At 42.9% G+C, this 13,526-nt stretch overlaps 3 protein-coding genes across 7 annotated transcripts in view; 1 reads left to right on the forward strand and 2 right to left on the reverse strand.

The window, feature by feature from the left end:
- Positions 1-70: 70 nt before the first annotated feature.
- Positions 71-5,733, reverse strand: mep1ba (meprin A subunit beta a). The gene is made up of 14 exons (XM_012831531.3): positions 5,521-5,733; positions 5,187-5,205; positions 4,909-4,962; positions 4,771-4,814; positions 4,402-4,480; positions 4,081-4,198; positions 3,765-3,943; positions 3,242-3,460; positions 2,925-3,077; positions 2,219-2,425; positions 1,377-1,841; positions 1,051-1,236; positions 514-753; positions 71-195 (listed from the first exon to the last, which is right to left on the reverse strand). Coding segments are annotated over exons 1-14 (2,121 nt in total). The 5' UTR covers positions 5,677-5,733; the 3' UTR covers positions 71-193.
- Positions 5,734-6,631: 898 nt separating this feature from the next.
- On the reverse strand, positions 6,632-10,786 carry LOC116222153 (E3 ubiquitin-protein ligase RNF166). Of its 3 annotated transcripts, none has more exons than XM_031575305.2 (9): positions 10,699-10,786; positions 9,617-9,751; positions 8,953-9,070; positions 8,708-8,787; positions 8,302-8,547; positions 8,126-8,191; positions 7,866-7,968; positions 7,675-7,782; positions 6,632-7,451 (listed from the first exon to the last, which is right to left on the reverse strand). In XM_031575305.2, exons 2-9 carry the CDS (start codon positions 9,691-9,693, stop codon positions 7,383-7,385), a joined length of 867 nt encoding a protein of 288 aa, XP_031431165.1. In that variant the 5' UTR covers positions 9,694-9,751; positions 10,699-10,786; the 3' UTR covers positions 6,632-7,382. The 3 variants fall into 3 exon arrangements, with proteins under 3 accessions (XP_031431165.1, XP_031431164.1, XP_031431166.1); XM_031575304.2 differs by having other exon boundaries at positions 9,617-9,901; positions 10,699-10,744; XM_031575306.2 differs by lacking the exon at positions 9,617-9,751 and having other exon boundaries at positions 10,699-10,769.
- Positions 10,787-10,918: 132 nt separating this feature from the next.
- Positions 10,919-13,526, forward strand: part of trappc8 (trafficking protein particle complex subunit 8) — a 35,172-nt gene continuing 32,564 nt past the window's right edge. For all 3 annotated transcript variants that reach the window (XM_012831535.2, XM_031575288.1, XM_012831536.2), the window contains exon 1: positions 10,919-11,236. In XM_012831535.2, coding sequence (XP_012686989.1) covers positions 11,080-11,236 — 157 coding nt within the window. In that variant the 5' untranslated portion in view covers positions 10,919-11,079. The remainder of the gene's footprint in view (positions 11,237-13,526) is intronic.

Raw genomic sequence — 13,526 nt, forward strand, 5'->3', positions numbered from 1 at the left:
TACAAACATTTTATAAATTACAACAATGATTGTGACATTAATAACATCAATATGACAAAACACAGAAAGGTGCAAATTATTTTTGTATTGAAATGTATTAGTGTGAAACATGCTGAAATTGCATTGTGCTGTGATCTGCATTCCCAGTTTATCGAGGAGAGAGAAATGGAGAGTCTGCGTTGCTGATTTGCTTTTCTGTAAAAAAGATGAAAGCATTACAAAGGCTGCATGAGATATTACATACTTGGTGTATTTCAGTTTTCTGTCTGTCTACATTTGAAAATGGCAAATAACACTGGAAAAGGTTGTCACTTAATATAAATAATATATAAACATATCTTCTAGATTAGTGTGGGATGGTAATTCATTTGACTGAAGAATAATTGTAAGTTCATGTGTTTTATTTAATCTTTTTAAATGGGCCTTTAGGTTAAAATCTCTCTCTTCAACATTTTAAAATATGAAGTCAAAAGAAGTCATTTCCTAATTGAGAAGAGACAGCCTCAGACTTACATTCCTCTCCTTGGCTCTCCAGCTCTATCCCTCGTTCGTCGCCTCTTCTCCTGTACCGCCTGCCAAAGTACACGGTGCTCACCACAGCAACCAGCAACATGGCGGCCACACCAAACATGGCCATGGCCGTCGTTGCTATGACGGTTCCCTGGGGAGTCTGGGCAGCCTGGGATTCTGACTGTCTCCCATGGCAGCTGTCGCCACAGGAGTGGGTCTTGGGAGGAACAAGAGAGGACAGATCTGCCAAGACAAGGAGAGAGTGAGGAGAAGCGTTTATTGGTCCTGCATGAACTGCCATGTTGAGGAGAGATGAGAATAATCAGAAGACTTTAGAGCACACCAAAGTAAACCATCTCAGTCCAAAGCAATTTCACGAGAGATCAGGTGTTTTATAGCAGTCTCAAACATTGTAATAGTGAAAAGTAAATGAGTTAAAATGAGTCTAATTCAGTATCATCTCAAAAACACCATGTAAAGTGAGTTCCAGTAGATAATCTGTAACGTCCTGAGGTGATATTGCCGTGGAGACACATTTACCGTCAAGAGAGAGGAGGAAGATGGCGTCATCGGCTTTGATGAAGGATCGGCTCTTGAGGCGACCGTGAGTGAGGAATGCACTGGTTCCACTTCCAGGCCCGCGGTAGAACTGGGTTCCATCTGAGGCGTTCACCAAGCTGCCCACCTTTCTCGGGTCGTCCCAGTAGTACTCCACACCTCCGTCAGCTGAGAGGAAGCAAAGCCATATTAGTCATCTATTTAACCAATCAACCAATACTGTGATGTGCAGTTAAGTATATTTTTTTCTATTTTAGGAGGCCCTCTGAAAAGATGATATCTTTGTAGTTATCATTATTCATATTCACGATTTGGTTCGCTTCGGTTGGGGTCGGTCGTGACCATCCTATAGTTGTTCATTCTTTGACGAATGTCTGGGTTCTGATCCATCAGCGCCATGGTAACCTGTCGCCACGGACATGGCCACTTGAGCTTGTCGTCGTGGGGACCTGAGGTGAGGTGGAGGTAGATGGCCATGTTACCGGGGCTGGTCCTGCCGTTGATGTACAGCCCCACCTGAAAGGTGTAGCCCTCTCGGGAGACGAAGCGTGGGCTGTAGTGTTTGACTCCAGGAGCCGTGGTGGCCAGCAGGTGTGTGAAGTTGCGAATGCGCCAGGTGTGGTGGGGGCACTGAGTCTCTGAGAGGTTGATGTCATCCAAAGAAAGCCCACCAACAGATCCTCCGTTGCCTTTAACCCCTTCAAAAACAACCCGGAACTTTCTAGAGGCCTTTAGGGTCACATGATACAGCTCCCAGGAGTCCTTCACACCACCTGCAAGAGGAAGAAAACTTGACATCAGCTACAATTCCTCAGCTATGGCAATCAAATTCTTTAATTAAATGTGTTCTTTTATTGTTCTGTGTTCTATTGGGCTGCAGTTTAACTATGAAGTTGCTTTCACAGTGTGACTTTTTCCAACTTTATAAGATGAGCCCAGCATACTTTTCATCTGAACTGCATTTGGATCTAATCTCAAGATCTGTGTTAACTTTTCTTGATCTTTGGTCGCAGAATGCAACCTTTAGTCTCATCATTCATTCTTATAATCAACAATATCTGACTTATGACAATACACAGTTTTACACAGGTTGTTAAGTGTGCTGTCCAATCATAATGACTTTGGCCAACGTTCTTGAATTTTGCATTACCACTGAGGGTCTCAATGAGTCTGAGGGTGCCTGTGGTGTCTCCCTCCTCAAACTCGCGTATGTGCACCCTGAGCTGGTCCTCAGAGGCACCACTCTGGTACAGATAGAACTGCAGGCATTGGGAGTCTCGGTGGGGATACAGCAGACGGCTCTCTAAAAATGCTGTGTCCCCAGGACTTCCATCGAAATGCATGAAATAGCCAGCTCCTGGCAGAGACAGACAGAAAGAGTTATATTTTAAATGTTGGTCATGAGTGCTCAGCTAGTCTCGCTCTAAATGCACACACACAGACATAGACACAAAAATATGTCTGTATGGTAAGTCAAATAAGTAACCATTTTATGAGGCGTGACAGTCATCAGAGGCTATGAAATAGTTGAGAAGAAATGATTGAACTGTTATCAATTTTCCAGGAGCTTTCCAGTACCTCAGGGTTATTTGCCAAGAGATAAATTCATGTCACAAAGTACCTTTATATAACTCTTTCATTTTAACCCCTGCAATCCTTCCCACGGGGGCAAGTTCCAGCCCCCATCCATGGCCAGCCTACCCCCAGAATGTGCACAAGTTAAACATATGAAGGTGTGTGTTGATTATGTACATATATTTGCGAATGGGTGCACACATTTAAATGTGTATTGCTATGTGTGTGTAGATGTTGTTTACGTGTATGTGTGTGTGTGTTATGTTGTGTGTATGTTTCACCTTCACAGCGGCCCATGGTAGTGTAGTCTGTCTCTGGACCTCCGGCAGCCTTCGGCACACGCTTCCAGTCCCTCTTCTCCCCGGGACCCTGGATCATCCCACACACACTGGCCTCCTCAAAGCTACACAAGTCCAGGAACGTGGAGGAGGAAGCTGGTAGAGAGGGGGGACATTTTTTTCATGTTGAATTAGGAGAGAGTGGTGCCTTTGTGTGTGTTTGTGCGGACTAGCGTATTGGATAAGAGTATTGCACAAGGAGGTGTGGGTTTGTGGGAAAGCTGTGAAGTGTGACACCAAACCGCAAGATCTGCACTCACAGCAATTGTAGAGCCTGTTGAGCTTCAGCAGGTCACTGTCACTAAATCCCATGCGCTGTCCAATCACATCCAGGAATGCTGGTATATTGGTGACAATGGTGGGCAATTCTCCCATGTTGAAGGACGTCTTGCTGTAGTGCATCACAGAGCCGTAGTCATATGGAACGCCCAGGGTGCTTGAGACGGTGTCATCGTATTTGTTAAAGTTGTGCTCCTTACCTGTAAGCGTGACAGGTGGGAATTAATTTGTGTTGCTACCAGACAGTTCTTACTTTTGACTGAGGTGGCTGTTTCTGCATGGATAGTGAGAAAAAGTGATGAAGTGCAAATGCAAAACATGGTCAAGACATCCAATCCACAAACAGATACAATAATGTAGAAATTAAAACCCATCTTCAACATCAGGGTACAATTATAGATAAAATACCAACAGATCATAGGCCTTTTTAACTAATGGGCTCTGACAGATGACTAGGTGAAATGACTGATTAGTAGACGTTGAAGTTTATAGATCAGGAGTTACCGGGAGTGATCTCGTTCCACACGATGTTGACATAGTCGTCTCGGTCGGAGCGTGACTGCTCATGCCAGAAGCCCAAGGCGTGTAGGAACTCGTGCTCAACTGTCCCCAGGCGATCACAGTTACTGCCGATGGAGAGCCGCTGCTTTCCTTCCCTCCGATTTCCAACAGAGGAGAAACACCTGCGGCAAGGGGGAAAGATATTTCAGGCTATGTGACTAAGGTGACGACTGAGGCAAGGTAAGGTAAAGATGCTACTGTGTTGGCTGCATGCTTAGTCTGTGGTGATGCAGAGGGAGGTTGTGACAGCACTGCTTACCCAGAGCCCTTAAACACACCAATATAGTTCTTCTCGTCAGTCCACGGCTTGAAGTCAATGCAGGTCTTCAGTCTGTACTGCTCAAAAGCCTTCAAGATAACTCCTTTGGCATTTATTTCTGAGCAGATGTGGATGCAGAGACACACATGCGTTCTTATCAAAACACAATGCTACACAGATACAAAACCTCAGGAGTCAGTAGGGATGTACAGATGTCTGTCATTGGAGGTGTGTGTGTGTGTGTGTGTGTGTGTGTGTGTGCACACGCATGTGTGTATGTGCATGCATATGTCTATGTTTGTGTCCTTGTGCTTTACTCACCCAGGCTGTCCTCCAGGACATATGGGACAGGCATTGGCCAGCGGTACTGTTCTCCAATAATTGAATTTTTCAGTTCATCCTGCAAGTCATACAAATAGGGACACAGGCAGGTGCATGCACAAACACACACACACACACACACACACACACACACACACACACACACACACACACACACACACACACACAATGTTTGTTTTTATTCCCAAGACATTCCCACCAGTAGATGTGTATTTTTGGTAGTGATGTGGAAATGATGACTTGGGGGGGCAAAAAAAAACTACTGAGAAATACTGCATTTACTAGTACAGTAAGAACGAAGATCATAGAACTAGGTTCTATGTCATCCTTCCTATGAAACACACTCACCTCATTCATGTCTATATCCCCCTCCACCAGCTCCAGACCTGCCTCTGTGGAGGGCACAGTTGTCAGTATATGAAACGAGCCAGTCAGTGAGCTTCATTTATTATTGGGTCAACAGTCAACTCATTTGAGTCCGCTTACCTGAGTTAATGTCAAAGATGTCCAAGTCTCTTCCTCCATCCACGTCAGTCTCATCTATGTAAGGATACACATTAGCGACATCTTTAAAAACTAGTCAATGAGATCCAGATATGGACTAGACTAGAGCAAAGAGATTCAAACTTTACACTGAGGTCAGTTGCACACCTGCATGCGCACACAAATACACGTGCACACACACACACACACACACACACACACACACACACACACACACACGCACACTAACAAAAACACACACACAAATGGATATAACTCACCTGGAAGTGCAGACTGTGCCTGGTAGGGGGAAAAGTGAAAAAAAACAAAAAAAACATTCAGGAGGTTCACACAAGATGATGAATGTCATTGTGCAACGTTAAACGCAAAACCATTGCATGCTTATTGTTTCACCATAGAGTGGTTTAGGTACGCATCACACTGACCACTGACCAGACAGGCAATCACAATATATTAAACTGACTTCACAGTATACAGTAGAAAGTACATTGGAGGATGCAGTTGACAAAATCAGACACAGTCAAAGCCACCACAAACATATGTAAGTAATGAAGTGGCACACATACACACATGAGTGAGCATGGAGGTACTTACCGTACCACACAGGCACGTGAGGAAGATGAGGGCGATGAAGGCGGGCATGGTTATCCTGAATGCCCTCAGGCTGTTTTTGAGTGTGTCTGTGTGCGTTTCTCTAAATGCACTTTCTGGTCTCTGACCATGTGTAGGGAGTCTGTGATCAACTGGCATGTGTCTGTGAGTGTCTATGTGTTATATGGGGATGGGTAAAGGGCGACATTTCCAGTGATAAGATAAGTGTGATGAGGAGATAATGTCTCCTGTGTGTGTGTTTGTTGCTGATGGTGCATATAAGGTTATGTTATTTGTACTTTGCCCCGTGTTGTCATAAGAATATCATTACACTGTGTTACAGGGGAAAGAGCTATTAGTATATGGTGTTTGTGTACTTACTTATTCTTCTTAGACAAGAAACAATGCTGACTCACATTAATATAGCCCTCAGTCTCTTAATTTTCAGTGTGACTAAGTCTATTAAGAGACACATATTCATGCACACACAAGTGTATGCTTGTATAGCATAATTAAAATGTATTACACATTATTCAAAATTAATTACATTAAAATATACTCATATGAAACACAAAACTACCTGTAATACTCTTTACATAAGTAAGTATACTGTCAATGCGCAGGATTATGAGATTGTGGAAATACTTGTGGGGCAGGGGCAATGCACAATGCCTGCTATTTTTAACTAAATATTATCATATAAAAATATTAAGTCACATGACTACAAGTTTGTAATCATAAAGTACAGTTTTCCCAGTTTTCTGTCAGTGTCAAACAACACAATGGGTCAATGGGCCCTTTTTGTAAAATCAGAGGCTCCAACGTTTCCAGTAGCAGGACGAACTAAGTGACATCCACTGATGTGTATACAATAACGTTAATGTCTTTCTAGTGCTCAGCTTTCACAGACATTTAAGTATAAGTAGTTTAAAAGCATCGTATAGGCTATAGTTTATCCTATGTGTAGAGGTGTAATAGGTTATACTGTATGTGCAAGGCAACAGTGACCACATCAAAACCAAATAGATTTTTGATTTGATTTAATTTAATTTAATTTAATTTAATTTAATTTAATTTAAATATTTGATTTTAATTCAAAGAACTCAGAACAAAGTTATTTCAGTCTTTTATCCAAAAAATCACAAAACCAGCAGAAACAAATCCCAAACATTAGGACAAAAGAAAAAGAAAGGTACATTATAATATATCAATAACTTTATGCTTTAGGTTTCCACGACACCTCTGAAGAGATGATGGCATGGGTCTACGCATCAGTAAGATCTTAGAGAACCAAAACTAAACAGCCCTTAGAGTCAGCTGTGAGCAGCAGATTGTTCATTACTTTCAAGAGGGCAGAGTCGGTGCCGTGCATTGCACCGAACCCTGATTGGTACATGTCAGGAAACCTATTCTCAGTCAAATAACTTTGTAATTGATTAAAAATCGCCTTCTAAAGTATTCCAATAAAAACAGGAGTTTAGAGATTGGTCTAACATTAGAGGTTGCACCATAGCATGCTTAAAAATTTAAGGTACAACTCCAGAGACCAGTGACTTGTTAATAATGACAAAAACACTACTACCCACAACATGAAACACCGCCTTTAAAAGACGGCAGGGAATACAATCTGGGGGGCGAGGTCAGGGGTGAGTTGCGTTTGCTACTGTTAAAACCACCACTAAACACCAGAAACCTACACATGTAGCGACAATGATAATGACAGAAGACAGATGAATATCACTGAATATTTGTGTAAAGACTCAACTGATCATATGGACAGATTACAATTCTTGATTACAATTGTATAGTATACATACACTCCCTCCCAGTGTATTGCAGGGCATTGAGCAGCATCAGAATTCTGTTTAATGGGAAGTTATTAAGGACTCCAGCATGGCCACTTGCATATTCATGTCATCGCTTTGATGGATGGCCTGTCAAACAAAAATAAGATGTAACAAAATAAGTTTAGATTTGCAAAATAAGTTTATGGTTGTAAATGCATAAAGTGTTTCTCTATCTGTGTGAGTGTGTGTGAGCTTGTGCCTCTCTGTGATCTTGTATACAGTACGTATTTATGTGCATGCTTGTTGGTGTGTGTGTGTTTGTGTGTGTGTGTGTGTGTGTGTGTGTGTGTGTGTGTGTTTAGAAACTCACAGTGATGTCTTGGCTGTAGTAACTGTGCCGCACATTCAGGTGAGCAATGAAGTTCTGGCTGTAATAGTTCTCATCTCCGTGTGGTAGTGACACGCACACAGGACACACCTGGTGGACAAAAAACATAGTGATGAAAGCCTAGCATAGCACTGGCTTTCCTCTTAGGGTTTGTTTTTCACATTGATACTAACCACGGGGGTGGGGTCATATCGGTGGTGAGCATTGCAGTGATCCCGCAGATCCAGCTCATCCATACCCCCCAGCTGACAGTAGGGACAAACAAACACCCTCACACTGAAAAGAGAACAGAGCGATATAAAATGGGAGAGAGAGAGAAGGAAAAAAAGACAGGTAAGTGAAAACAAATAGCCTCATACATCACACAAGTGTGACATGTAAGCATTTGACATTCGATCACTGTGTTCATGTATGCATGTATGCAGTAGCTCACCTGTTGTTGAGCATTGGTCCTCTTTGCTCTGCCTGTGCTTGTTCAATCAGCAGATTCTGCACATGTCTGAAAATATGACATAATATGAGTAGGCCTATTTAATGTAGGACTGCCCCTGTAACTCTTAATGAAGTTATCACTGTATCACTTTCATTACTTTCATTGTGTGGACTCACAACATGGAGAAGTCAGAGTGACTATACATAGTCAACCAAGGAATGTTGGAATTCCGGAAAGGTCTACTATGACGTAGGCCAACAGGATCTGAAGTTTGTGCTGTAGTGGATGTCCAAAACAATGGCCGGGGTGATCTCAGGACAGGTGCAGGTGCAGCAGGTAGGATGAGAGGGGCAGGGGGGAGTGCAAAGTTTGGGTTGGGAGAGCCAGACTGGTTTGGAAAAGCAATCAGCTGGCTGTTTCGACTAAACAAACAAGGTTGGAGAGATAGCAAGAGAAAGAGAGTGAGAGAGAGAGCAATTATACTGAGTAATACATCTTCTGTTATAAGTTAATGTTCAGCTTTATTTTTCTTCAGCTGCCTCGTAATCAATTGACCTCCAAGGTGAAGGGTTTGAGCCTTACTTCCATATGTCAGCAAAAACAGAGCGACCATTGAAGGGGGGAATCATGGAATGTCTTGAACGTCTTGACCCATCTCTCACCTTGGTAAAATAGTAAGAGTAGGCCTATGTTAATTTATCTTTCTCTCTTTATCTGTGGGTCTGTGTATTTCTCTCTCTCTCTATCTGTGTGTGTGTGTGTGTGTGTGTGTGTGTGTGTGTGTGTGTGTGCGTGTGTGCTATGTGTGTGTGCTATGTGGGAGTTACCCTTGAGCGTCTTGTTTGGCTGGGCACTGCTGTGAGAGGGTCACCATTCACTGGTACCCTGCATAGAGGGCAATGTCTCCTCAAACGAATGGACTCCTGGAGACAAATCCGACAGAACCTACCAAGCGTGCGCACACACATAGAGAGAGAGAGAGAGAGAGAGAGAGAGAGAGAGAGAGAGAAATAGATACAGACAAAACACAAAAACACTAAACTGAAATTTGGTTTGTCAATAGAATGTGAAACTGAAAGTATGCTAAGGGAATTTTCCACCGGTATCCCCCACATCACAGCCACACGGTATACTGTGACCAACACATTTCAGTTTCACTTCATTAAACAAATTCCCGGTAAGGCAGTTATAAGGAAGAGGTGCTACTGAAGATATTAAGAAGCAACATACATGCTAACAAGCTACGGTGTTGGCAGTTCACCACTTCCCTTTTTACAGTGCAGGCATGCCTTTCTTTGACAAAGTGTCTCTGTTTACAACCACTTAGCTTATGAAATTTCCAGAGAGGGACTTAGAACTAACATGTCATGGACACAAACATAATGCTAGCTTGCTGAAAGCATCAGGATACCAATTCAGTACTGTGACTGTAGTTTCTATGTGTGCATGTATGTCTGTGTTGATGAGTAAGAAAGAGATAATGCAACTCACTCATGTTTACATTCGCTGAGCCGTATGGGGTCTTTCAGTTTGTCCTGACACACAGGGCACTTCTCACCAGCATCCATCTTTCTGTCCGCTCTCTCTCTTCTAACTCATCTCTAAGTTATGTTCCTGTGTTTAGTTCTGTTGAAAGTTCCCAGCAATTCTCCGCCCATCAGCACTCTAGCTGAATGGCACACACTAACACGAGTACTAGGGGAATTTCTGTTTTTTTTTTGGCATCATCCCAGTTAAGTGAGGTCACAGAATATAATAACACTTACCGGAAAACACCTGGAAAACACACACACATTGTATGGCAGAGAAAGAAAACAGATAATGGATAGACATTGCAATAATACATTCTTTCTCAAAGACAACGTGTTGTTGGCAGGTTACTTTTATAGTTTTTAAGTGAGACGGTCCACTGCTAAAAAACAGTTGACTAAATATTTAACAGCTGACTAAATAGTTTAAAACATTATGCTTGCACTAGGCCAATTCAAAGTCTTCCACAACTCTTATGGTACATTTGATAAACAAATCCTTTGTTACATGTCTAGATAAAACCTAAACAGGACGTGTTGTAATTTGCTATAGTATTGTGTGGTTGTTTGTACTCATGCATTCATTTGAATGTGAAGGACGTAGACCTTGTCACATTTGTCATAGAATAGAGCTCTCAGAGACGATAGAGCTCTCAGAGAGATGGGTGGGATGGTCTTATTCGACAGAACATGCGCTATCTAGTTCTATTAGTATTATACAGCAGAGATCCACCAAAGTATTAGTTACATTAACTTTAAATTAATTCCAGCAAAGGGCAGTTTTTCCATTGCGTAAGAACTCACACACACTGAAATTATTCGTTAACCATTTCATGTCGAATCAGTCTTATTTTAACAGTTTCAGGTTTATGGGCCAAATTATTAGATATTCTTTACAGAAAGTCCGCAAAACGTTATAGGCAATGTAGCTTTCATGACAGCATAGTTGAAAACATCGGCCATCAAACTGCCATAGCCAAAAATAAATGTAGGATTATAGATAGGCTACTTCCCCTAATTCCATTACAGCACATGTGGGCCTACCTGTTGCAAAACTGATTATTAGTCTTGAGATGTAGCCTAATCCCATAGTATATCACGTGTATAAGTAGGCCTTTATTTGGTTACTATAGAAAATAGCTACAAACTCGTCTTTTACATCTTATAATAATGGAATACCCAAGTGCTGTCTATGAGTAACTATGCATGTCAACTGTTGATTGTCTGTGCTTAGGTGATCACATGACAGCCGTGGTGGGTGTCGGGAGGAGAATCGATCAGCAGGCTACTGGAGTTTTCAACATGGCCGCTTTGGGCTGTCACTAAGGGAGTTGTTTTCAACTCAGGAGCCGTTCCCCTGTCAAGAGAAAATAACGGAGCCATTCGGTACTTGGTGCTTGTTGAGAAAGCAAGACCAGCAGCGTAATGGCTCAGTGCGTTCAGTCAGTTCAGGAGTTCATCCAGGACTCCTTCGTCCCGATGGTTGCCGTCTTATGCAGCGAAGATGCAGAGAAAGTCACCCGCAAAAACAATCTGAATTTTCCGGAGCTACTGCGGCCTTTCTGCCGGCTCACTTCTGAAGGTATTGACTGTCATTTACCGCAGGGTTTATAGTAGTGTGGGACTCAATGGGTTGATTTAGAGGAGAGATTGCTTAGCTAACATTAGTTAAATAGTGCAGCTATGCTAGTGAATTAGCTGACGCTAGCGTATTGGCTAACACTAGTTATTCAGCTAACGCCAGTAACGTTAGCGTATGGCTAGTAAACTAGCCGTCATCCCACTGTCACACTCAGTCAAGTGACAGGAAGAGACGACTGCTTGCGAGTAAGCTAACGTTAGCCTATCTTATGTGTGAGTCATGGAATATCAACACGGTCCTCGGTCTCTTTCACAACCGTGACACCTGATCTCATGGACAGCCACTTGAGTAGTCAGGCTTTGTCTTTACGCTGGCACGGTATTTGAGCTCTCATTTCGTTCCAAACACGACTAGGATTACGATTGTAACCGAGGCCCATAGAGGCACCGCATAGGGGCTTAATGTTAGCTAACTTGGGCCGGGCGCATTAGCTAGACAGCTAGCTGATTAGGCTAATTGGCTGCACCTTTGGCTGAGGAAGTGGGATAATCCCGAAGACGAGAAGAATAAACCTCCATCAGAGAAGCAACGGCGTCAGTTGTTGTTGTCATAGAGAGCACTTTTCAAAACTTGTGAAATTCATAGCAAAGATAGCGATAGCTTGCTAACGTAAATGTTGACTGAGGTGATGTGGCAGACAGCCACAGGAATGTCAGCTCTGAAGCTGGTGCTAGCTTCACCTCAATTCTAACATTGGGCCGATGTGCAGTTAGCGACAGGTATACTCCCATATATCCTGGTATGTAGCCTGGTATCATGCACGCTCCATTTTGTCCACTTTACCCCATTTTGATTCCACTGTCCAGGTGTAATATTCAGGCTTTGCCCGAATCCTCTACAGGATGCGTCATTTCAGATGGCGAGACATTGTGCAATTAACGTTAAGAAAATTTGCGGCGCATCCTGGTTCTGACTGCTAATATTCTGCTGGCAACGTTCTCTGTCCCAGCTACCTATTCGTCTGTAGCATCACCTGTCAGCTGGAAGTTACCTGCCCTTGGGCCATTCAAGGCTAGTGTAGTACAAAGGCCGATGTTTTGTCCTCGCTCACCCAGCGTCATGGCCTTTTGTTGCTGAACCGGGGTCTCAGTCAGTTACCTACAGGTGTGGTTCCCCCTCTCTCACCCAACAACACCAAGATGTTATCCACGGACAGGAAGAAGCCAAAATAGGCATCAGTGAACTCTTCACCCTGTCCTAGAACATGACTTATGTGAGTGTTGACATTCAACATTAACATTGAAAGCACAAACACGGTGCTGTCTGCTGTATGGCTGGTTTAGTTTGAACATCACCTCTTAATGACCACTGTCTGACCTGGCTGATATCTCTGTGGAACTGCAGGACAGGTTCATTTTAATGCTCTTAATCCCAGCATTTCTCTGTTTCTTATACTGCTTTAGTGCATCTACTCTGAATCTTTATTATCAATCAGGCAAAGGAACCAAGACCAGTTGACCACGACACACCTTGTCCAACTGGTCTAAGATCAGTCCTAAGGGGGTGGTATCGAGGAGAGTCGAGAAGGCTACCCGAGTCCACCACCTTTGATAGTACAGAGCATAACACTTGATGGACCCAGTGTCCACTCTGTTGGGTTTCTAAGGAATGATGAGCATTCAGAGGCTCAGGTAGACTCAGTGATGAAATGGCTCTAAGTTGAAATGCCATCTTAAGGGATTTCCTAAGCAAATACCTATGAAACCTTACTTTGATGCATCCCTTTCACTGAAAGGTCACCTTCACTGTAAAATATAATTATTCCCCCCTGCTGTGTCCTCCCTTGCAATTTTGTGTGGAAGTCTGAAGTCTGCCCTCCAGCCCCAGAGCACCCACCCAGTTGGGTCTTATGTTTTGACATGACTCTGGGAATGAGAATGACTTGTGATGTTTGTTAGAGGCCTGCACATGGGATCTGCAGGCTGGGAAGCACACAGCCTTTAGCTTCTGGTGTTGTCCCCTAATGAAGTATATGCATAGTTGGCATTTTAAAGCATGGTGAATTCATAGCCAGATTCAATGGGTCTTAGACAAGGGTGAAAGATGCAATGACCAAATTGAATCCATTATTATCTGCATTGTATTATTTGGAAGAGAATGGATGGAATATTTAAATGGTTTTCATGAACCTTTCATATAGGGTAAAGTGCATAGAACACACTTTAACATGTGTTATGCTGCATAAATCTTGAAGGCCTCTGTTTGTGTGGACTTCGTATGGGCGAGATTA

The sequence above is a fragment of the Clupea harengus genome, chromosome 10 (genome assembly GCF_900700415.2).
Source record: "Clupea harengus chromosome 10, Ch_v2.0.2, whole genome shotgun sequence".
Taxonomy (NCBI): Eukaryota; Metazoa; Chordata; class Actinopteri; order Clupeiformes; family Clupeidae; genus Clupea; species Clupea harengus.